Source organism: Daktulosphaira vitifoliae, unplaced genomic scaffold (assembly GCF_025091365.1).
Source record: "Daktulosphaira vitifoliae isolate Bord-2020 unplaced genomic scaffold, ASM2509136v1 Scaffold_1, whole genome shotgun sequence".
NCBI classification, from domain to species: Eukaryota; Metazoa; Arthropoda; class Insecta; order Hemiptera; family Phylloxeridae; genus Daktulosphaira; species Daktulosphaira vitifoliae.
The window spans coordinates 38,983,937-39,008,326 of record NW_026099572.1 but is presented as its reverse complement, the minus strand read 5'-3'; the positions used below and the strand labels follow the sequence as shown (position 1 = coordinate 39,008,326).

Here is a 24,390-nt window from a genome sequence, read left to right as displayed (position 1 = left end):
TAAATTTGTAATTTTTTTGGATATTTCCCCCATTTGCGGGGAACGAGGGAATTTTTTTCAATTTTTAAGGGTAATGTCTTCAACTAGATACGATTTGTGATCTTTTGACGTATTTTTGAAAGAAATCGGTCCAGTGAGAGCTGAGAAAAAGTGGCAACAGACATAAAAAAAAAAAAAAAGAAAGAAACACATCATAGTAAAATTAATACCTTCTCAGCTTCGCATCGAAGCTAAAATAGGTTTATATATTTTTAATCTGATAATATTTATAAGAATTGCTTTACAATGTAATAATCAATTTGTGTCTTACGAATAAACACATTTTCCTTTAAGATTATACATCTTAAACTAAATCTACTTGTTAATAGTTACTATTGAGAACTATTACCATGCAAATGAAGTGATATTAACTGTTAATTTATCATGAAAGTATCAGCAATTTTATAGAGTTATATTTGTTTTATTATTCTACTATCTTTGTGTGGACCAAGATTTAGTCACTCATTTGTGGATATCTAGTAGTAGTACCGAGCTTCAAATTCTGATGTTCCATTTGGTTTTTCTGAATTGACTATAGTTAGGAAATTTGTTTAATTTGGTTAAAATTATTTGAGTTAATAATCTGAATTGAATAATTAATCATATCATTTGATTAATTAAACTTGGTACCATCATTTGTTTTACTATTTTTGCTTATATTTATGAGTGTTAGTTTATATGAATAGTTAAAGCTTTTAATAATTCTTTTAATATAAAAAGAGTATTTTGAAAAAATAGTTTTTAATATTTTTTTTTTAATCTCTGATTTAATTTTTTTAAATGATTTTATGAGTTATAATATTTTAAATATGTTTAAAAATATTTTTAAACTAATGGGAACAAAATTTAAATCTTCTAATTTTGCTATTTAGCCTTCTGTTATTTCAACAGTTAAATGTTGGATAATTTTATTTTTTCATGTCGAAACCAACTGATCATACACTTGTCATTATAAATATTTTATAAAAAAATTGTAGTTGTTATGTTTTGGGATAGGAAACAAACTATTTTCGAATTTTGGCAATTTTTTTATATCTAGTATTTATTTTTATATTTGTTCTGATATCTTATCTTTTGAAACCTTACAAATCGTATCTAGTTGAAGACATTACCCTTAAAAATTGAAAAAAATTCCCTCGTTCCCCGCAAATGGGGGAAATATCCAAAAAAATTACAAATTTAAAAATCGCTAATTTTCGAAATTTTTTCACTTTTTTTTCTTAAAACTTCCATAACTTTTTGAAAAATTAACAAATCAACATAATTTTTTTTTATACTAAAACCTTAGATATCTACCTTTCATTTGATATCATTTTTTTGAAAATCTATCGCTTAACCTGCTCATTGGGGGGGATTTAAAATGGCAACTTTTTGACAAAAATTAACTTTTTCAACTTAATTTTTGAAAATGTTCCGGAAATACTGCGTCCTTCAAACATATATCAAATTAAAGCTTATTTTATGTACTATAAAATGAAAAAAAAAATTTGTCCCGACACTTTTTCTTCAACATTTAAACGGCTGCCGTAGTTAAAAAAACACTATTTTTGTGTTAAAATTTTCGATTTTGGATTTTAAATTTTCAACTTAAAAATGCTATAACTTTTTGAAAAATGTATATATCAGCATAAATTTTTTTTTCTAAATACATTATAAGTACATTTTTCATTTGACATACTTTTTATTAAAATTGGACAATTTCCCCTTATATAGGGGGCGTTCAAAACTGAAATCATTTGTGTTCCTAGTCCTAATTATGTGTGCTAATAGTGGTATATTTATGGAAGTGCAAGGGAGTATTGAAATATCCCTAAAAGTTTAGATAATTAAATCTATTAATATATAAAGTTGTTTAAACTCTAGTGATATTCTTTTATTTTATATAACTTATTAAAATACTAAATTGTTTCATATCGATAATTATTTCAGAACCTAAGTTAGATTCAGCATTTGAAATAGATAATTTAGAAAGAAATAATAGCCAGAGTTCTAAACAAATGGAAAATGAGCCCAAATGTATTTTAAAAAAATTCAAAGATTTTTCCACTGCAACAAAAAATATATCTAAACAAACCCAAGAAGTTTCTTCTAGTGTTAGTGAAATAATAGACAGAAAAATCTTTCATTCAAATATCTGTGGTAGTGATACAATGAATTACACTAATACAATTATTTCCTATAATGACAAAATAAATGAATCTATTGATATAAATAATGATCATGATAACTGTATAACTTCATTTAACTTGAAAAATGTAACTAGTGACAATAGTTGTGATTTGTTCAACATTATACTCAGTGAAGAATTAAAAACACGTGAAAAAACTTTACAAACTTTTGATTGTCATATCAAACATAAGAATTTAAAAAAAAAAAATGAATGCTCTGGTAATACAGTTATTGCAAGTATTCATAATAATTTACCCATTAACCACAATAAATCAATTGAAATAGACGAGTCAAATTTTTCAAAACACAGAAGAATTTTTGCGGTTGAAATTAATATTAATAACATCAAAGAATATTTTACATATTTCAATAATAAAAAAAAAAAAAATCAAAATATTAAAACAAAATTTTTTGCTACAATTGATCCTGGTAAAAATCAACAAGCCGAAAATGAATTAAGTAGAGAAATAACTAAGGATATGTTTAAACAAGTAAAATTTCATAGAAAATTTGTGTTAATTAGTAAAATGGTAATCCATTTATAATTTTTTTAAAGATGAGTATTATTGGACAATTTAATTTGGGTTTTATTATAACAAAACTTGATGGAGATTTATTTATTGTTGATCAGCATGCTACAGATGAAAAATATAATTTTGAAATACTTCAACTAAACACTAAGATAACTAGTCAAAAACTTTTTTTGTAAGTTATACACATAGATATACTGGTGGAACCGATCTAACTAAAATCTTATGTTTTTCTTTTAATAATAATTTCATTGTAATTTTTTTATTTCAAATTTTGCAATTGTATACTAACATATGAACACATATGTTGATGGGTACAAAGCATTCTAGTATACACTTATAATGCATACTTTACCTGCACTCCATGTTCACTAAATGATTTAAAATTCTTGTAACTTAATGGGCACTTGTCAGAACATTTTTATCGACACATCAATATTTTTTTTCAAAAAAAATGTATTTTGAAATATTAAAATAATAAAAATAACTTCGTAAAAGTAATAAAAAATATGGTTTTAATGTAGTATACAAATACAAAAAAAAAAATTTTTATTTAAAAAAAATGATAATTGTTAATGATTAACAAGATTTGTCTGTTAAATCTGTTACACTCTATATAATCCATCGAATATTTTGCATTTCTTTTTTTTAATACTTTTAAGGTTTGGACTACGCTAAAAAATTCTTTTTTTGTTTATAATACAAAAAAAAATGTTTTTTCAAAATAAGCATTTTTTTGAACTTTTCTTACAAAATTTTAGGATATTACTAACAGTAGTAGACAAAAGTATAAAACACCTTCAAATTTTATATTTCATGCATTTAGATTTTGGCTTGTACGCAATCGTAAACGTTTAATTCATCAAGTCAATGCATTAACTTTTTTTTTTATATGATATATTAATAATCTTAAAAGAAAACCGTTTATTTTGCGCTGGTGTGATTTTTAACTTAATTTTTACTTACATTTACGTTTAGAAGTTTAGAAAATAAAATAAAACATATTTTTGCAAATTTGCAATATTGGTAACCTTATTATATAAAAACCTTTTATTTTTAATAATTTATTTAAAAAAAATTGTTTTAATGTGATTTTTGTTCAACTTATTTATTTTATTAAATAAAAAGGGAACATATGCTGGTAATCTTGCATTGTTTTCGTCAATCAAATATGAAACAATTCAAAATTTAATATGTAATAAATACTAAAACCTTATCGAAAAACAACTTTTCTATGCAATCCATTTATTCATTCCCAAAACCTCAACATAATAGAAAATGTTTAGGATCTTATTGGTAAGTTTCTAAATATCTATATTACGTTTCTAAATAAATTAGTTAAAAGAACATAAAATATGCGTTTTCATATGATTTATATCTAGCATATTAAAAAAATGTACTTATTTGACAGTAAATTACCAAAAAGAAACCAAAAATAGCTAATTTTACGGTGCTTAAAAATTATCATTATTTACATGTGGTTTGAATATTTTTATCATGAAAATTTTTTTCAACATAATTATCCAAATGACATGTAGAAAAAAAAATACGCAGTTGGATGTAAGTAAAATTTTTTTAGAAAGCCTTTAAAATGATTTATTTACTGAAATTTGTTGTATTTACAAAAATAAAATTTTTAACGAAAATTAAGTTTTAAGTGGAAACAATGTAAAACATGTGGTTTTCTTTTTATTTTATGAATACATGTAAAGAAAAAAGTTGCATGCATTTACTTTAAATGTTTGAGTTCATATACATGTACAATGCACAAGGGATTTTAAATAAAGGTAGCTAATTGCTTGTTTATGATGTCGCTACTTGTTTATAATATTTCACAATGTTGTGAGTTAACATTTATAAATACACAAACTAGCAATTCAAAAATATGTATATTGGATTATGATAAATAAAAAATCATTACATGTTCCAGTTAAGTTTTTTTATTTCCACGATATTTATACTAATTTTTTTTTGGAGATTTTATATAGTTAGAATATTATATCAAAAAATACTTTTACGAATTTTTATTTTGTTTTTGCAGACCTCAACAATTAGATCTTACTTCCATTAACGAAATGGTTTTAATGGAAAACTTAAATATTTTTAGAATGAATGGATTTGATTTTGATATTAATGAAAATGGTTAAGTATTTTAAAATCATTTACATCTATTTTTTTAAGTTAGCCTTAGATTTTATTTAGTATATTAAAATAACGTATTAGTCAAGACATAGCATTAAAAGCATTTACATTAATTAATTAGGTCTGCGCCGACCGATCCTGAACCACAATGAAATTAGTCCCAGGAATCAATTGATTCCTATGATTACTTTCGACATAGATATACAATTATGATAAGTTGAAGAGTATAATAGGGGTAGTCTGGGCAATGTGAGTAGTCTCAAAAAAGTGAATAGTGTTAATATCTTAAAATCTAAATGTTATTAATGAATATTGTTAACATTTTTTATTAACATAGACTGAAAGTACAGTGCGGTAACTATGACAGGCTACTATTTAGTTAGTGATCACATTTTATAAAAACGTTAATTTTAAATTAATTTTTTGAAAATTCAACAGGTATTAATTACATAAAAGTAATTATAAAATAGTGAGCTTTATATATTTTATGGTCTATGTGTAATAGATCAACTGTAATTATAGTCATCAATGTTGGTTAGGTTGAGTTTAATTTGTATTTTCACAAAATTTTTTTCATAACATAAAGTAGGGTAAATCAATAGTTTGATCCCAATAAGGGGAGAAAGGGGGTGGCCTATGTGGAAAGAGTGTGAGAAATTGTCGTGACCTATATTAAGGGGAAGGCGAATGTGGTACTGTGTGAGGTGCTAAAATGAGGTGTCAAATTGAAATAATGATAAACATTTTTATGAACAATAGCTATTATTTTCTAAGAATTTCATCATCGGCTACTAGACGAAACAACGTTTGTGACAGGTTACGGAGCATTGAACCGGTTATATAGTAAAGAATAAATGCGTAGGCGTGAAATACCACCGGTGATGTTATTTTATTCATAACAGTGATCGTTATTGTTCAGTGATACCTTTTATGTTGGAAATATGCTTATCTAAGCGTCTGGTTGATGATAATAAAATTCTTAAGAATGATAGCTGCACATTTGATGTTAATAATATGGTTGTGAAAGCGTCTGCTAGAGGATTATAAAATTCTTAGTAAATTATAGCTATTGTTCATAAAAATTTTTATCATAATTTCAATTTGACACTTCATTTTAGCACCTCACTCAAGTGCCACATTCGTCTTCTCCTTAATATAAGATACGCCTATTTCTTTCACTTATTCTACATAGGCCACATCTCATATCTCTCCAATTGGGATCAATCCTCAATTTTACCATGCTTATATACTTTTTTTAAATTTTTTTGTAGCTGAAACTACAAAAAAAATTAAACTAACCACGATACCAATGAGTAAAAATTGCCAATTTGGTAAAGAAGATGTCGAAGAATTAATTTTTATGTTACAGGTATTCCATTGTATTTTTATTAATATATATTTTTCAATTAAGAAGTGGATGAAGTTATATTGAAAATTCAAACACCATTTTTTGTTAAAAAGAACTTCAAACATTTTATGATTATTTAATTTGAAAATATCTTTAAAATATTGCTTATTTTTGTTTTATTATATAATTTTGAATTATATTCGGTAATATCACTGTATTTTAATTCTGCAATCCAGCAGTTGTCTACTGTTTTATCCAAATTTTTCCTATAGATTTTGAAAACTTATATGTACAATTAGACCTAATAACTTATAAGCTTATTAAAAATTTATAAAGCATTTAAATTATGTGGAGTCTTTTATATGAACTCAAAATTAAGAAAATATACACTATCAAAAACTATCTAAATATTATTTATTTTTAATTAATTTTTTCTTTTTTTGTGAATTACAAAATAAAAAAATAGATGGTACCATTATCTAGATAATTATGAAAAAATGATCTATTATCTTTATACTTTCCATTGTAATGTAAATCGTCGTATAATTGCATAATTTACATGAAAATCTTGACATATTTTTTAAGGACGCTCCACAAACATTATGCAGGCCATCCAGAGTTCGATCTATGTTTGCTTCCCGTGCTTGTCGTAAGTCAGTTATGATTGGTTCTGTATTAACCGCTAAAGATATGAGAAAAATAATTGACCATATGGGCGTAATTGAGCAACCATGGGTAAATACAAAATTTATTTTGGTATACTGCTTATTGATTACATAGTTATATTGAATTCCATGATTTAAAAAAAAGTACTTAATTTAATAACAAATATCATAAATTTTAGTACCAATATAATTGTTCTTATGAAAAAAGAAAAATTTCCATTCTCCTCCTATCATGTAGTTATATCTACTTTCCCTATAAATTAACTAAAGGCTTGATAAGCGGAGATTGACACTTAATAGAATGGGATTAAGAATTATTATAAGAAGGAATATACTAAGTATGTGTTATAATATCTAAGATCATTTGTACAAAAAAACGCTGTATCAAGTAGAGAGAATTATGTGAGATAAAATGTTGTATGGATTGGATTATATTATAAGCGATTGATAAGAAAGTAGAGCAAAGAACGAGTGTAGCAGATATGAGAATGCTTAGATGGATAAGTGGAATAACGAAAAAAGATTAAATATATTAGAGGAAGCATTAAAAGTGTTAGGAGTTCGTTTAATATTCAGGGATCATTTGTTTAGAACCAAGAATCGGAAGATACCTAACGTCTATCCAAATATTATCCCTATCTCCTTAAATGAGTTTTAATTACCTGAAGGAGGCACAAGCAATAGTGTACCTTAGTTACTAGTGAGATATTTTTATAATAAATTTAAGCTATTATTTTATGTTAACGATACACTAAAGTTATATTTTAAGTGTTTAGTAAATATAACTTATGTGTAATGTACTGTACATATGATCTGAATCTTAGTACAGCTGATTAGTAGGAAACAGTGATACGGGGGTTGGAAAAACCAATCAAATTGTATCATTATCTTCAAGTACTACCATGCGCTCAGATATAAAATGTACAAAAAATGATAAAACATAGAAATATTTTTTAGAAAATTTGGTTTTATAATATTATATATATATATATATATATTTATTGAAATTTTTCAATATTTTTAAGAATAACTAATATCATTTTTTTAAAAAAGAAAGAAAAAATCTATTTATATCTATATTAAAAGGTGTAGTATATAGCGCCAGATTTTAGTGATTGTTAAAAGAGTTATTTAGTATGTTTTTTTTTCTTTACATTAAATTTTAAGCGGTTAGCCAAAAAAATTCTACAATTAATATATTACAAATAGTAATATACTATTGATGGGTATTTTCGAATATTTTAAACTATCGAATAATTATTCGAATTGTTTATATACAACTAAATAGTTTATTTTTAGCATAAACTATTCGAATAGACTATCGAATGGTTTCAAAAAATATTCGATTAGTTCTATCTAAAATTTTTATTCAGTACATTTAAATATAACAAGAAGATAATTAACGAATACTTAAAGTAAATTATTATACAATTATTAATAGTAAAAATTAGTAATGGGTATTTTCAAATATTATAAACTATCGATTAACAATTTTAATTATGTTTATACAACCGAATAGTTTATTTTTAGCATAGACTATCTTATTAGGGTGGTCCTTAATCATATAAGAAGAAATTTTTTATTAATATTTTTTACACAGTACCCTCTAGATTGGTTAAATACTATTAAAATGTAATGTAGGTAAAATTTGGAAGTTTTTATTCAACCCCTTCTGGTGCCGCATTAGGGTTGAAATATGGTACTTGATGGTTGTTTTTGCTTTTTTTGTGTTTAACTCGACAACTATTACACTTAGCGCTAAAATGAATAGAATATTAATTATAGAACTTATTATTGCCTACAAAAAAGGTAATTACAATATTTTTCATAAATTCATTATATTTTGAGAAAAATAATTTAACATAAAAATTTTTCAAAATTTAACATAAATATATTTTTTTAAATATTTTAATATTTTTACTGAGTGGTTGAAGTTTCATCGAGTTTTTCCTTTAAAATTGGTTTTAGTAATATTTCCTAAAAAAACTCATATTATATTTCACGTTAGTGCAATTATATATTGATGTATTAGAATTTATGGCGCAAAAATCAAATATCAGTTTACCTGTATTGTTCTAAATGCTATACTTATTATTTTGAACGTGTGGAATTTACTGTGATTATCCATAGAAGATAAGAATTGTGGCATTATTATTGTTTGTGTAATAATAGGTAACAATAAAAGTTCTTACCAATAATCATTTTTCATGGACTAATATCAGATATTTTCTTGTAATTTAGTTTTTTGCTTATTATTGTGTCAAGTTTTAAGATTTGTTAAAATATTAGTTTAGTGATACAGTTTTTTTGAAATTTTATTTTATTTAAATATGTCACGTAACCAAGTGTATTTAGTAGGAGCAATGAATTATCAAATTACTGGAAGTAAATTACCTTCAGTTAAAAATGTTTTGAGTGTATTGTATTATAATTTAAGATTTGTAAAATTGAATTTGCATGAAAGTGCGGCGCTTGCTGTTGACGGATGTCTAATTTACTGGAAAAAAGCTCGAATACCTACGCAAGATCCAGCTAATATTATAAGAAAATTAAAAAAGTTTTACGATGAACTAAGAAATTTAGAGAAAAATAAAACCAGGACCAGCGACTTATACAAGAAAAGAGAACAAAATTTTGTAGACCAAATCGAAGAATTGTTTGATATAGCTCATGTTAATGCAATCAGTCTAATGAAGATCCAAGAAGATATTGATTTTTTGCGACTTCAACGAACTAAGGGACGTCCCGGATGTATGATGGGTGTAGATATGAGTTTAACCCAAGCAGAAAAAAAAATGCAAATAAGACAAGAACAGAAAAATAAAATACTTATACCTCACTCAGATACAGAGACTTTATTAGAAGGTAATTTTTAAAAATAATGAATGTTTAATAAACATTGTTTATTATATTTTTAATAATTATATATGATTTAATTTAGAAAAATATTCATGTACTTCATCGGATTCATGTGATATGGAAATCGTAAGTGAAGAAGAGAGACAATTTTCACCAGTAGCAGGTCCGTCAAAAAATAAAAGAGGTAGAAAAGAACATTTAACTTCTAGATTATCTGCCACTCTTGATAGGTGTAAAATAAGTGATAGGGATGCTGTTCATTTGTTAACTGCATGTTTGAATGCCTTATCATTAGATCCCAGCATATATGTTTTAAACCGATCGTCAATTAAAAGGTCCCGTGAACATTATAGACAAAAAATTGCAGAAAATATTAGTTCTAAATTTCATGAACAAAATTTGAATTTTGTTGTGATCCATTGGGATTCAAAAATGCTTCCAGACCTTACAGGGAAAAAAAAAGTCGATCGCCTCCCTATTATTGCAACCGCCTTAAATTTTGAACAGCTTCTTGGAGTCCCTTATATACCCTCTGGGAAAGGTTTAGAAGTATCATCAGCTGTCTATGACGCTTTAGTCAAATGGTCACTATTGGAAAAAGTACAGGCTTTCACATTTGATACTACGGCCTCTAATACGGGAAGGTTGAATGGGGCGTGTTTTTTGTTAGAGCAACGTCTTGGAAGAGAAATTTTATTCTTAGCATGCCGACATCATATTTATGAACTTGTTTTACAAGGCGTATTTTCAGATACCAAATTATGTCCTTCAACCGGACCAGAAATATTATTATTCAAGAGGTTTCAACAAGAATGGGAAACAATTGATAAAACAAAATTCTCTACATCAATTTCTGATACTTATGTTCATAATATTTTAAAAGATGAAGCCGATGAAATTATTTTATATGCAAAAAGTAAAATTACTGAATATCTCCCCCGAGATGATTATCAAGAGTTTTTAGAACTTGTTATTATATTTTTGGGCGGTGTTCCTCAAAGGGGAAATGCTTTTCGAAAACCGGGTCCTTATCATTTAGCCAGATGGATGGCTAAAGCAATATATTGTTTAAAAATATTTTTGTTTAAAAATCAATTTAAACTAGACAGCAGAGAAGAAACATCATTAAAGGATATTTGTTGTTTTATTGTAAAATGTTACGTTCAAGCTTGGTTTTCATCTCCAAAAGCTATAGAAGCTCCTTTTAATGACATATTATTTCTTAGAAAATTAGAATCTTATAAATTACAAAATAAAAAAATCGCAGACGTGGCATTAAAAAAAATAACTAATCATTTGTGGTATTTAAATCCAGAATGTATTACTTTTTCCTTATTTGACAATCGTATAGACTATAATACAAAACGCAAAATGGCTGAAAAAATTTTAAGTTATAATGATGATGATGATGAAGAAACTAATCTGAATAAAAAGTTAACTCTTACACCAGACGATGTCCCCAATTTTCTTCAAAAAGACCTACCAACTGATTTAATAACTTCCAAATCAATTGAAATGTTTAAGCGGTTTAAAATTCAAACAATTTTTTTAAGCATTGATCCAGCTTATTGGAATTATCAGGAAGACTTCAAAACAGGTAGAGAAATAATCAAATCATTGAAAATAGTTAACGACACAGCTGAGAGAGGAGTCAAGCTAATGGAAGAATATAATGATAAATTTACTAAAGACGAAGAACAAAAACAATTTTTATTGCAGGTAAATTTAACAATTTTTATTTTTAACTTAACTTAATTATATCGTTTAAATTTTTAGACCGTCCAAGACTATCAAAAAAAATATCTAAAATGTGATAGAGAAACATTAAAAAAAATATATTAAAAGACAAATACTAGTTCCATGTAGATAAATGTGCTATGAATTTTGTAATAATTATGTGTTGATAGAATGGATTATACATTTTTTTTTTTTTAATCTTAGTTAATATTCATGAAATTATTATATAGTTATTTTATACAATTTTTTACTTAGCTTTTTTTTTTTAATATTAATTTTATAAAAAAAGATTACATGAAAATTTAATGAAATTTCAACCACTCAGTAAAAATATTAAAATATTTAAAAAAATATATTTATGTTAAATTTTGAAAAATTTTTATGTTAAGTTATTTTTCTCAAAATATAATAAATTTATAAAAAATATTGTTATTACTTTATTTGTAGGCAATAATAAGTTCTATAATTAATATTCTATTCATTTTAGCGCTAAGTGTAATAGTTGTCGAGTTAAACACAAAAAAAGCAAAAACAACCATCAAGTACCATATTTCAACCCTAATGCGGCACCAGAAGGGGTTGAATAAAAATTTCCAAATTTTACCTACATTACATTTTAATAGTATTTAACCAATCTAGAGGGTACTGTCTTAAAAAAATTGAGTTTGAAAAATAAGGACCACCCTACTATCTTATAGTTTGATAGTTACTATTCAATATTTCCCATCACTATAATATACTATTAAATAACTATATAAAACTATTTCTTTTGCTTTAGTAAAGTTATTATAAAAAGTTTTTATTATTATTATTTATTCAAATAATTGACATTTTCTAGAACTGCCCTCATGGAAGACCCACAATGAGACATTTAGTAAACCTTCAATTGCTTGGTCAAAAATCAAATTAATTGTCAACAAAAATATACAAATTATTATTTAAAAATGTTGTAAATTTTTTCAGGGCTTAAAGAAAGATATGTTTTTATATTATAATAATAATTATCAAATGCAGTTATTTATTACACACAATAACAATAAAATAAAATAAAATCGAATATGCTTATAATTTATTAGAATATGATAAATAATTTTTATTTAAATTTAAACCATTTAGGTTTAATTTTCTGTTCTTCTTTAACATGTCTTCTATCATGTGGATCCTGAATTATTCCAATGTTTTCCGTGTTTGTGTTTATTTCATTATTTTTCCTTTCTTTGCTGGAAAAAAATTTGTAAAAGCTTATATATATATATATATATAAATTAGGTAAGTCTTTAATTATAGATGATAAAACATTTTTTAAAAAAAATTCATAAGTGTTGCTTATAAATAAAATAAAATATTATGAATAAATATACCGGTATACAGATACTTTTCAACACAGTCGAAAATATAATTTGGGAAACCAAATTTTCGTGCAGATTTGTTTTTTATTGATGCATAAGAACCGTGGCATTGACGAGGGTGTAAGACATATGTTTAAATTTGGGTGGTTGAACTAGAGAGAAGCGTCTGGTGTGTTATGCAATAAAAGAATTTTAATGAGGCAGTAAGGTGTGTTCTATAAGACTATAATGAGACTAGCTATGATGTATGGGTTAGTGTTGGACATTTGACAAGAGAATAGAGCAATAGTGTAGCTGAGATGAATGAGTAGTGACTAGAAAAGATAGGATAGGGAACGAACATATAAGAGAAAGTATAGTTGTAGTGTCAATTATAAAAACCCAGCACAGGGGGTCGTGGCACAGTAGTGACGTGGCATAGTTGGGTCAAGTATAATGATATCTGACAGTAATAAAAAACCCTTCGATGCAATCTTTAGATAGTGTTTTATTTTAAAAAATTGGTGGACTATTCCAAAAGCTACATGATCTCCTATTTCCTTATATATATTCTGAATTAGATAAAGTATGCCGAATGAAAGATGTTTATAAATACTACTTCTAATGAAAAAATTGTATTGACCCATACATTTTTCAAATGCTATCTGTGTTATATGGTTATGCCTTAAGTCAAATATACTATGTTTTTTTTTTGAATATTTGAAAATGTGTTAAAATCAAAAAAAGGCTCACCTCACTAGATAAGCTGCAATTGATGCTTGATTAGCTGACACAATATTTTCTAAAACACCTGGCTTTAAATAACCACCTTCTATTTCACTTGAAAAATGAATCATTGCTGAAGGCACACATTTATATTCTAAAAGAGTTTTCTTTTCTTTTAAAATAGTTTTAGGCGGAGCAGTAACTAAAAATTATAAACATGATATTATATAAATTTTGATAAGAAAATGTTTGAAATGTTCTTACAAAGATGGAAATCCATTGATTCATTTATCAAATATTTTCTGATAAAGTTAGTAACATCTCCAATACTATCTGTAGGCTTAAATACACTTTGCAGCACTAATCGATCAGGAAAATGTATTCTTACAATACACTTTTTGTACTTGTGTAATATATTTAATTGATTTTGAGTTTTTTCTAATTCTTTCATTGCATTTGTACATAATTGTCCATCATCTAGTTGAGATCTTTAACACACATAATTTCATTATATATGCATATAATTATAATAAAAAATATACATTAATACATACATATATTATTTCATACACAAGCTTCAGTAAGTGGGTTAATGTATTATTTTAATTAGTGTTATAATTTTACTTTTAAATTTTTATGGCTCAAAATATATATAAAAAAAAAATAAAGATAGTTAAATCAAATAAAAATTATTATGTATAATAATGAAATTTATTGAGACATAATTAAATATATTAAAACTGGTATTTTAAATCCTTATTTGTATTTGGTATTAACATTAGTACCGATCGTTTTGGTATTTGCAGTAATTTTATATTTTCAATAAATAAGCAATAGCAATATCAAAAGGATTTCCGTTCTTTAAAATAAATTATTTAAAAAGACATATCTTCTTTTTCTCCAGCTTTTACAGTCCATTTAAGACCTTCGCTGCCTCAACCACACCTCTCTACCTATCTCTGTTATCGTTATCTTCAATCCTTATTTCTTCTGAAATTTCCATGAGATCCATTTTCACCCTGTCCGTCCATCTCTGTCTTGGTCGACTCCTGGGTCTTTAACGTTTAGTCTTCCAGTAAACAGGTTTTTTACCATACCTTCAGACCTCCAAATATGACCCGCCCATTCTAACTTTTTACTTTTTAGAAATGAACTAATAATGGGCTTATTAAACATTTGGTACAATTCTTGGTTAATTCTTCTTCTATATTCACCACTCTTCATTACAGGACCATAGATTCGACGTAGTACTTTTTTTTTCAACATTTTTTATCTTCTAATCTCCCTTAATCACTGACCAGATTTTACACCCATACGTCAAAACTGGTCGTAAAAATTTGGAGTATAGATATGCTTTAGACTGCCTGGACGGTAGTTTGGATTTAAATAATTTCGCAAATGCAAATATCCCTTGTTCCCTGATGCAATTCTCAATTTAATTTCATTGTGCATATTGTTTCAGCTGTTTATATTAGTTCCTAAGTACCTAAAATCTGTTACTTGTTGAAAGACATATCCACCCACTAGCAAATCAGCTTGTGCTCTCGCTTCTCTTGATACTACTAGGTACTTAGTATTTTCATGATTAACTTTTAATCCAATTGGTTCCGCTGCTTTTATTTGGTCTGCAGTCCTCCTTTCCACTTCGTTTCAGGAAATACCAATTATAACAATATCATCTGCGATGCCGAGATAGTGTTCTGTCCCAGAACACTATCGGGGAGAGATCTAATTACTTTTTATAACACCAGATTGAAAAGTACGGGAGAAAGTGCATCTCCCTGTCTTAGTTCAGCTCCAACTTCAAAACTTTCTGATAGTTTATTCGCAAATTTTACTTTACAGTATGTTTTGGTATTGCACTCTTTTATCAGCTGGATTAATTTGATTGGTATACTAAATTCTTCCAGTACTGTCCATAATTTTTCCCTTCTAATACTGTTGTACGCCTGTTTAAAGTCCATGAAGCAAAGGTGCACTTCTCTACCATACTCGTAGTACTTTTCTAACAATTGTCTGTTAATAAAAATGGGATATATGGTAGATTTCCCTCTCATAAAGCCGTTTTGATAGTCTTCAATTATATCGTTAGCATATACTTCCAGCCTTTGCAGGATTATCATTGACAGAACTTTATAACAGGTGTCTAAAAATGAAATTCCTCTATAGTTAGTTGTTTTCATCGAGTCTTCTTTTTTATACATCGGACATACGATCATATATGGTTTCATAACCTTGACTTATCCAGACATAATTTCTCAGTACTCTAGACTTAGGTTAGGTCAAATATTTTTCCTTACCATGCATTCTATCTTTCCTTAAATTCCGTTCCCTTCAGTCCCCTACATGATAGTGAAGCTCTATGTAATTTTCCTCATCTTCTATTTGATTGTCCTGCCCTAATTAACAGCAGAAATAAACTATTTAGCCTCTTAGCCTCCCATAATATTAATCCCTCTTCTGTAGCTAATACTCTTAATTTCTGTTCTTCTATTATAATTATTTCCATCATATCTTTCCTGAGGAGTTCCGGCTTTACCATTTAATCTCTAATTATATTATTATTATTATTATTTTGTATTTATTTATTTATCTATTTTTTTTCTCTTCTTCCTTTCTTTCCATTAATTTTAATTTAATAAGTTCTCAGTTTGACATTAAAGGCTCTGTTAACAATAATTTTAAATAATGTTTAATTTTTTCTAATTTTGAGTATACTAACAATAATTGTTGCATTTGTTGTACCGTTATAATATGTTATTATGATTGTTATACTTTTTAATTTTGCTTAAAATTGTTGAGCTAATTGTTATTTTAATAAATGCTATATAAAAAAAAAGTATATATATTACATTAAATTATTTTTTATAGAAGGCAATTCGCTCCCAGTAATTTGATTATTCATTGTATCTTTTAGATAAAATTGGTTTCAAGGTGTATTTAAATTAAATAAAAAATAAAAAACTCTTTATATTGTTATACTATTAATTAAAACAAATCTAAAAACTTGACACAATGACATATAATATACATCTGATATAATACCATAAAAAATGAAAAGATTGATCATTAAATAATAATAAATGTTTGGGATATATTATTAAAGAAATAACAATAATGTCACCCATTTTTATTTTTAACAAATAATCATAGTAATCTATGAATACGTAGTAATCGTAGAATTGTGAATTCTAAATACTACACATATATTTATTAATTAGAATTTACTTAATAATACATGTAAAATACACGTAAATTGATAGTTGCTTTATTTTATACCTTATAATTTCATATACTAAATCGAAAAATGATTGATCCAATGTAAAACTTTATTAGATATTTTTTAAGGAAATATTATATGGATCTTTTTTATGAGAATGTTTCATAGTAAATTCAATCATCTAATTAATATATTAAGATAACTAAAAATAATATTTATATAAATTTTGGAAATTTCTTATGTTTCATTAATTTTTTTCCAAAATAACTAATTTATAATAAGTTTTGTAATTAAGGTTCTATACATTTTAATACTCAGTGTAAAAGTTTTCGAGGTTAATTCAATAAAATCAAAAGCGTTTATTATCTATTGTCATATTTTAACCATTATTCTGCGCCAGAAAGAGTTGAGTAACCCTTTTAAAATTCGCCTACATTTCTTTCTAATATGGCTAAACAAATATAGAGGGTAATATAATAAAAACATTGAGTTTTATTATTAAGAACCACTCTAATACATGTAAAAAAAATCAAACTTAATTATAAGAACAACACTCAAGAGAAAATTATTGATTAGAACTATAAATTAAAAGATGTATTTTTGACATTCCTCACATAATAATTACTCTAAATCAAATTATAATTTACCTGTAGTTTTTTAAATCTCGGAAAACAAGAGTTACATCTCTTATAGTTGGTTCAAAAAAATCATCTTCTTCATCTTTATAAATTACAGAAGTTCCATCCATAATATTAAATAGTAGAGTTTCTCTTTCGTCCAACTATATGAATTAATTCAAATAATTTATTAACATTTTATGAAATTTTTAAACAAAATAATACTAACATATTTAATAGATGCTTTAAAATTATTAAGATCTTCATTACTAAGTTTGGTTACAGCCTCCTCATTTTTTACATGTGTATTATCAACGACAGATTTTTCAATTATATCTTTTTTTAAAAATTGTTGTTCTTTTAATACTTCAAAATTTGTGCAACCTTCATTTTTTTCAAAAAGTTGTTGTTTTAATTCGGGAATATTGCTCAACTGATTAATTGAAGAATTTTCAAGGATATTATATTTTTCTTCAATTTTTGGTTTTCTCTCTGCAGGAACATACACATGAGCTTGTTCTACTAATTCTTTTTTGTTAAGAAATCTATAAAAAAATTCAATGATTTACAGGTTGTAAAACGCATGGGGGGTTCTTATTCAAATCCTCTTAAAAATTTCTTTTTTTTAATAGTTTTCTTAATATTCCTTAATTATTTCAACCTTAAATTTAAGTATTACAATATGAGAATTTAATATGGTTAAGTGTTATTACATTATAACATTAGCAAATAGTAAATAGTAGTGTTTTTTCAACTAAAAATTGTTTTAACCAGTTCTAAATGTAAAAATACAACAAAATATAACAAAAAAATATATATATATATTTACAGAGTGATTTTTTTATCATAATCCACTCAATTACTTATAGAATAATAATAAATTAAACATTTTTTTTTCGATTATCTTTAGTTACACATCACTTTTGAATTATTAACTATGTAATACTTTTTAAGTTCATCCCTTATACTTTTTATGAGTGCCAACTTTGTTATTTTAAATGGGAACATATATTTTGAATTTAATAAAATGTTTGAATTTTTAATCTAATAGTAAACGGCATTTGAATTTTTAATATAACTTTATTTGTTTATTAGATATAAACATTTAAAGTTTCAAATTTTTGAGTTAATATACATGTATAATACACAAAGGATTACAAATACAGGTAGATAATTGGTTTTTATGACATCGATATTAGCAGGTACAAAGCATTATTATTATCAATGGTAGTAAAGTACATTGTTGTGAGTTTATATATACACTGACTGACAATACAAAAAGTATATCTATTGATAGTCATAATTGATAATAAACAATCCGTGACTGTGACAGCTTGAGTGGGTTATGATAAAAAAAATCATCCTGTATATATTATTGTAATGCAACCCTTGGTAGTTTCTTAAAGAGTATATATAGAACCATATGTCTTGTGCTCTTGTTTTCTCTATCACCTCATCTCCCTATGTAAATATTAGGTTAATGAAAAAAAATGATATATAGTTTTAGAAAATGTGTTAACTTTGATTTTTTTGTTGTGTTATATTTTATTTTTTTAAGTTTTTCAGTTCAGAAATTAACTTAAGTTCCTAGTTTTTTTTTGTGATTTATTTAGAAGTTGTATTATTGTAATTTTAAATTGATTGAAGGAACTGTTAAAAATTATTTGTGTTGTTTGTTTTTTACAAGTTCTGTTTCAGGTGGTTGTCGCAGCTAACCAGTGCTCATACCTCATCTGCGGTTCTGTAGGTTTTATTAATTAAAATGTTGAGAAATTGAAAATATAAAAAGGTAAACATTATTAAGAAATGATAGGTAATATAAAATAGCTTTATGTTATAGATAGTGATTTATTCAGTTAAGATTATTTTTATAATATTTGATAATGACTAGTAGGTAATTTTTTTACCAATTATATAATTTAAAAAAAGATATATTTTTATACATATCATTGAAATATTAATTATTTATTGAGTCAAAGTAACTATTATCAATACTTGTTTGTTAATTTGTAGTTGGTATTTACATATTTATCAATTAATTTATTTTTTATTTAATATAACTGTGATAACTACATTTTAGTCACTTGTTTTATTTATTCATTAGTTCAGTTTATCTTTAGCTCATATTTCTCAATTTTGTGTAGGCGCCCATTCTCATCATTTATGTGTTATATGAGTAACTAGACGTTTCTTTTAGTATAATATATAGTCCATTCTTTTCCATACCCAAGAGAATTGGTGTTTGGGTACTATTTGTCATCCCCGCCCGTTCATCAATGTCAAATGATAACTGTTTATTATTGATAATAAAAAAAATATCGCAATTATGGATAATGTAGTTAATATTACCGATATTGTAAATGAGTAATGCTACTTTAAATTACTTAATTTGATCATGCTATTTTGGTAATATGTATACTTTGTTAATATAAACAAATAAAACTTATCTATATTATTATTAATACAAAATAAAAATCTACTAAAAATGAGTTTTTATTATTTTATAATTGAGTGAAACGTTTAAGAATTTGTAATTTTTTTGTGTTCTATTAGTGTTATTAGTTGCTGGGCTTTAATAACATTCATGTTGTAACAAAAGTAAAAAAAAACGCGTTGGTGCTAAGTGACTTTGAGTGCTCTACATGATTATCTTTTTTGTTGGATGTTTACATGAATTATTTATACTTTTTATAAGTTATAAATAGAATATACTCTCTGGACTTTTGCTTGAGAAAGTGTTAGCTTTGTGAAGGAATATAACTTGCAATAAGTTTGTCAAAAGCGAAAAAATTCAACAATATTGAAGTTGAGTTTTAAAAAAATAAATGCAGCTTTATCACAATTAAATTTAAAAAATAACAGAGCAATATGAAAATGAACAAATTTTTGGGGTAGCCCAACATATTTTGAAAAAAAAAACATAAATTATATGCTAAAGACTAATTAACAGTATGAACTGAAAAATATAGAGGGATTTTTATTTTCGAAATAATCAGGAACACTTCTGCCTTTTATATATTTTAAGTGGAAAATTTCTCAATGACCACTACCTTCCAAATTAATCCACTTAATATTTTATAACTCTTTTTTTCAATTTTATTTCTTTGACTACATACAAACATTAATTTAGGTTATTTTTTTTATATAAAGAAAAGAAAATTGTTTTGGAGATCATATGATAATGTTAAGCAGCATAAATTCTAGAGAGTTTTTTCAAATTTTATTTTACATTATTTATATTTATTTTTTTTATTCATAGTTTTATAAAAGTATGAATAAAATTAAGAATTATAATTGAATCTCTTAAAAATTCTAGAAAATTGATTTACACCACTTTAGTTCTAATCTTTAATTTTGTACACAAATAATTTGACTAGAATATATTTCCATGACAAGTTAAATCATTTATAAATATTAAAAACAAACCTCAATAAAGCTTTTCCATTTATAAGACCCAAATCTTTAAGTGTTTTATTTTGTAGTTTATCTTTACCAATAATTTCTATTCTAGTATAAATTATAGTAGGACTCTCATAATTAATTACTTTATCTTTCAATATTGACTGAACAACTTCCCATAAATTTTCTAAATCAAAGTATTGTAAACATTTTTTTAAATGTAATATTTTAAAAAACTTACGGTCTGGTGTGAATTCTCCAGATAATCTCAAACCATCTTCTAACTGAAGCCATATAACAACAATGCTTTTTAGTTTAGATTTTGTAGTAGGTACTAGTTCTAATATAGCATTATTAGCAATATTAGAAAACCTTAAGATACTAGTAGAATCTAATATTTTGTTGTGATACCTAAAAAAATTGTATGAATAACAATAATAAAATTTTTTTTTAATTACAAATAATAATTGAGAATTTTGCCAGAAAAGAGATTTAGCTCTATTTTCAAGACTTTAGAGTCATGTTTCAAAAAAGGATCTTTAAGCATTAAACTTTTTTTTTTTATTTATTTTAGATTAATACTTTATTATTTATAAACTGTTAAATTAATATCTATAAGTGATATTTTATTAATGTACATTCAAGTATATTATTTAAAATTTTTATTCAAACTTATAAATATTAATAAAAAAATAAAGTCTTGAAAATACTTGTTAGAATTATTTCATCCACAAAAATATTTTTGTCAACTTATATGTTTAAATTTTTATTATAATTAATTATTCCAAATGTTTTTTCAAATTTTAAATACTTCTATTGCAAATAATATATACTGTTAATATGTATAATGATTAATATTTTATGTTCATATAATGTGTTTGCTATTTAAATTTATTTGGTTTATATATTAACAGTATATATTATTTGCAATTGAAGTATTTAAAATTTGAAAAAATATTTTGAATTATTAATTATAATAAAAATTTAAATACATAAGTTGACAAAAATATTTTTGTGGATGAAATAATTCTAATAAGTATTTTCAAGACTTTATTTTTTTATTAATATTTATAAAAAACGGATAAGCAAATTTTAGCTATCTTTAGAGAGCAAAAAAAAACATTTTTATTTTTAATGGTGTCTTATGTAAACATATTTAAAAGCTGACCTTATCAATAAAATAAGCATACCATTTTTTGGTACATAATAGATACACATACCATCCAGATAAATAGTAATTTTTTTAAAAGAAAATTTTAAGACAAAACTAAAAATATACTATGTTAATTAAAAAATAAAAGAAAGTTACTATTTAGCATCTAAATGTTATACTAAGTCTACAAAAATTAATAATTGCATATTTGAAGCTTACTTTAAATCATAATTATTGTAATCAACTTTCATTTTAGTACATGCTAATTCCAGTACCTATAAATGATTTTAAAAATATAAATTATATTCATGAAATTGAATGAATAAATAACATGCAAGTTATTTAAAACTTACCATATAACAAAAGTCATTCAGATAATTTACTATTTTAGAATTTTTGAAATAAAACAGTCAACATATAATAAACACACAACTCTCAAATTTATATATATATATATGTTTTATTTTTCATTTTTATGTATTATTAATGTTATTTTTGGATTGATATAGTCTTATAAAAATGGGTTTATAACAATTGCTACCAACAAAAAAAATTCAAAATTACATTGAATTTAAGGTGAACTATCATAGTACAATATATAAAATTTTCAATCTGGCGTTATTAAATAGAGTAAATTCTTTGCAAGACTCTACTCTAATATTAACCAAATTTTATGGCTATTTAGGAAGGTATATTGGCCAGTAAAAATTTTTTTTTGCAACCAATTTAAATCACTATAGACGCCTTTTAAGATGTATGGGTAATATCCATAAAGCATATTAAAATAAAATGGTAGGACATATACTATGATTTCAAGGAAAATTCAATACAGTAACAATATAGAAATCAAACCAAACCTGGGTAATGGAATTGAATAAAGTAAAAATTATTTTTTCAAACTAATGTTCTACAATATAAAAATTTTGGTAACATCTAGTATATCTTTAAGAAAGTAAAAGTGATAAAATTTGGCTTGAATTTTTCTAATTTTTTTAATTTTATAAGGAACTACATAGGAGTAATTAACGATCTAAAAATGAATGAAAAGCATTAAATTTATCAATACAAGAAATTTTTACTTTTTATATTTAAGTAAATATAAAAATTAAAATTAACTTAACAGAAAATTTTAAATTTCTCATTTTTATTTAACACATCTCTTTTTACAAACTATTTATTAATAAGAACAGTAAAACCAAAAAACATTGGTATCAATATTATGAAGTTCAAAATTTTAGTTTGACATTTTTATGAATTAGAAAAATATACCTAAATTTTTTATATTTAATTTAAAAACTAAAATATTTAAATAATAGTGAATCAAATTAGGTGGAAAATTAATAGTATTATTGATTAATGCAGTTACTTAACTCAGAACTTTTCAATATTATTTCAAATTTTTATATTAGCTATTTTTTTAAATAAAATAATACAACTTGTTGAAAATTTAAACTTACATTGAGAATGGACATATTAGGATTGACTTTAACGGGAATTCTCATACCATTATTTCCACTAACTACCAGATTCGTAGTCATAATAAAAACAAAACGACAATTAAATAGTAAATCTCTAAATTAATTTCTTTTAATCTCTTAATCTTTAAATTTAATACGAACAATATTTAAATCAAATACTTGTTTACACTAATTAATACTTAGTAAGGTCAGCTGATTCTTTGTGATAATGCATAATTAATAATGGAAGAGTATGAAGCTATCAATATTTGATCCACCAACTTCTTACCAATTAATTATACAATATAACGCTTTTTCTTACCGCTAGATGTAGTTACATAATACCAAAAAGCATACATTAAACTAACAAACATTAAACAAACAACTGACGCCTGATGGAAGCATATATACACTTACTATAATATACACCACCGTAACAACTCGACTTATTGAGGGTGACGACCGTATTTCTCCACTTAATAATTAATACAGAGTTGTGTAAAATTTAATCAGCTTTTTAATGTCTTCGACTAATTACGATTTGTGATCTTTTGACGTATCGTTAAAAGAAATCAATTCGGTGAGAGCTAAGAAAAAGTGGTATATACCACGAAAAAAAAATTAAAATGTTTTTTTACATCTTTATGAATACCTATTATTTTAAAATAGGCCCTCCTTAGTTTTTTTAAATTATACTCACAATACACAATATCTTTATAACAAAGCTGTTTTAGCAAATATTAACGTAGTTTTAACATATTATTTTGATTTCAACATGGGGGAGATCCTAGAGATAATTTTTAGGAGGGTGTGGATTGAATTTTGCTAACTGTTTGTGATAAATTTAACAACTAAATTATTTTAATAAGTCAAAGTTTACAGTATAAACAAATATTTAATACTTTTAAACTTCTCATGTTATAATAGATCAAATTCTATAAGGTATAATTTATCAATAATACTTTTATGTCATTTTTTAGGTTGGGTTGATTTATATTTCA

The 24,390-nt window shown here is 24.8% G+C and overlaps 3 protein-coding genes across 5 annotated transcripts in view; 2 read left to right on the top strand and 1 right to left on the bottom strand.

Annotated features, from left to right (window-relative positions):
* LOC126897075 (mismatch repair endonuclease PMS2) overlaps nucleotides 1-19,792 on the top strand; it is a 28,756-nt gene extending 8,964 nt beyond the window's left edge. The window contains exons 9-14 of one of the 3 annotated variants that reach the window (XM_050670479.1): nucleotides 1,969-2,699; nucleotides 2,765-2,913; nucleotides 4,780-4,880; nucleotides 6,152-6,249; nucleotides 6,814-6,963; nucleotides 19,068-19,792. In XM_050670479.1, coding sequence (XP_050526436.1) covers nucleotides 1,969-2,699; nucleotides 2,765-2,913; nucleotides 4,780-4,880; nucleotides 6,152-6,249; nucleotides 6,814-6,963; nucleotides 19,068-19,127 — 1,289 coding nt within the window. In that variant the 3' untranslated portion in view covers nucleotides 19,128-19,792. Of the gene's footprint in view, nucleotides 1-1,968; nucleotides 2,700-2,764; nucleotides 2,914-4,779; nucleotides 4,881-6,151; nucleotides 6,250-6,813; nucleotides 6,964-12,327; nucleotides 12,562-19,067 lie in introns of those variants that run through there. The other 2 variants (XM_050670478.1, XR_007702019.1) reach the window with 2 other exon arrangements.
* On the top strand, nucleotides 8,781-11,612 carry LOC126897076 (uncharacterized). Its single transcript, XM_050670480.1, has 3 exons — nucleotides 8,781-9,758; nucleotides 9,835-11,471; nucleotides 11,529-11,612. The coding sequence occupies exons 1-3, from the start codon at nucleotides 9,224-9,226 to the stop codon at nucleotides 11,592-11,594; spliced, it is 2,238 nt and encodes a 745-aa protein (XP_050526437.1). The 5' UTR covers nucleotides 8,781-9,223; the 3' UTR covers nucleotides 11,595-11,612.
* LOC126897077 (tether containing UBX domain for GLUT4-like) lies at nucleotides 12,456-23,616 on the bottom strand. The gene is made up of 9 exons (XM_050670482.1): nucleotides 23,390-23,616; nucleotides 22,152-22,207; nucleotides 21,021-21,190; nucleotides 20,807-20,966; nucleotides 17,610-17,925; nucleotides 17,411-17,544; nucleotides 13,808-14,031; nucleotides 13,571-13,745; nucleotides 12,456-12,709 (listed from the first exon to the last, which is right to left on the bottom strand). The coding sequence occupies exons 1-9, from the start codon at nucleotides 23,468-23,470 to the stop codon at nucleotides 12,583-12,585; spliced, it is 1,443 nt and encodes a 480-aa protein (XP_050526439.1). The 5' UTR covers nucleotides 23,471-23,616; the 3' UTR covers nucleotides 12,456-12,582.
* Between the last annotated feature and the right edge of the window lie 774 nt (nucleotides 23,617-24,390).

Bases quoted from the DNA above. Each gene is read 5' to 3' on its own strand.
- LOC126897076 (XM_050670480.1), top strand. From the start codon at position 9,224: ATGTCACGTAACCAAGTGTATTTAGTAGGAGCAATGAATTATCAAATT. The intron at 9,759-9,834 runs GTAATTTTTAAA...GATTTAATTTAG, and splicing joins TACAGAGACTTTATTAGAAG to AAAAATATTCATGTACTTCA. The intron at 11,472-11,528 runs GTAAATTTAACA...TTAAATTTTTAG, and splicing joins AAAAACAATTTTTATTGCAG to ACCGTCCAAGACTATCAAAA.
- LOC126897077 (XM_050670482.1), bottom strand. From the start codon at position 23,470: ATGACTACGAATCTGGTAGTTAGTGGAAATAATGGTATGAGAATTCCC. The intron at 21,191-22,151 runs GTAAGCTTCAAA...CAATTTTTTTAG, and splicing joins TACAATAATTATGATTTAAA to GTATCACAACAAAATATTAG. The intron at 13,746-13,807 runs GTAAGAACATTT...TATAATTTTTAG, and splicing joins ATCAATGGATTTCCATCTTT to TTACTGCTCCGCCTAAAACT.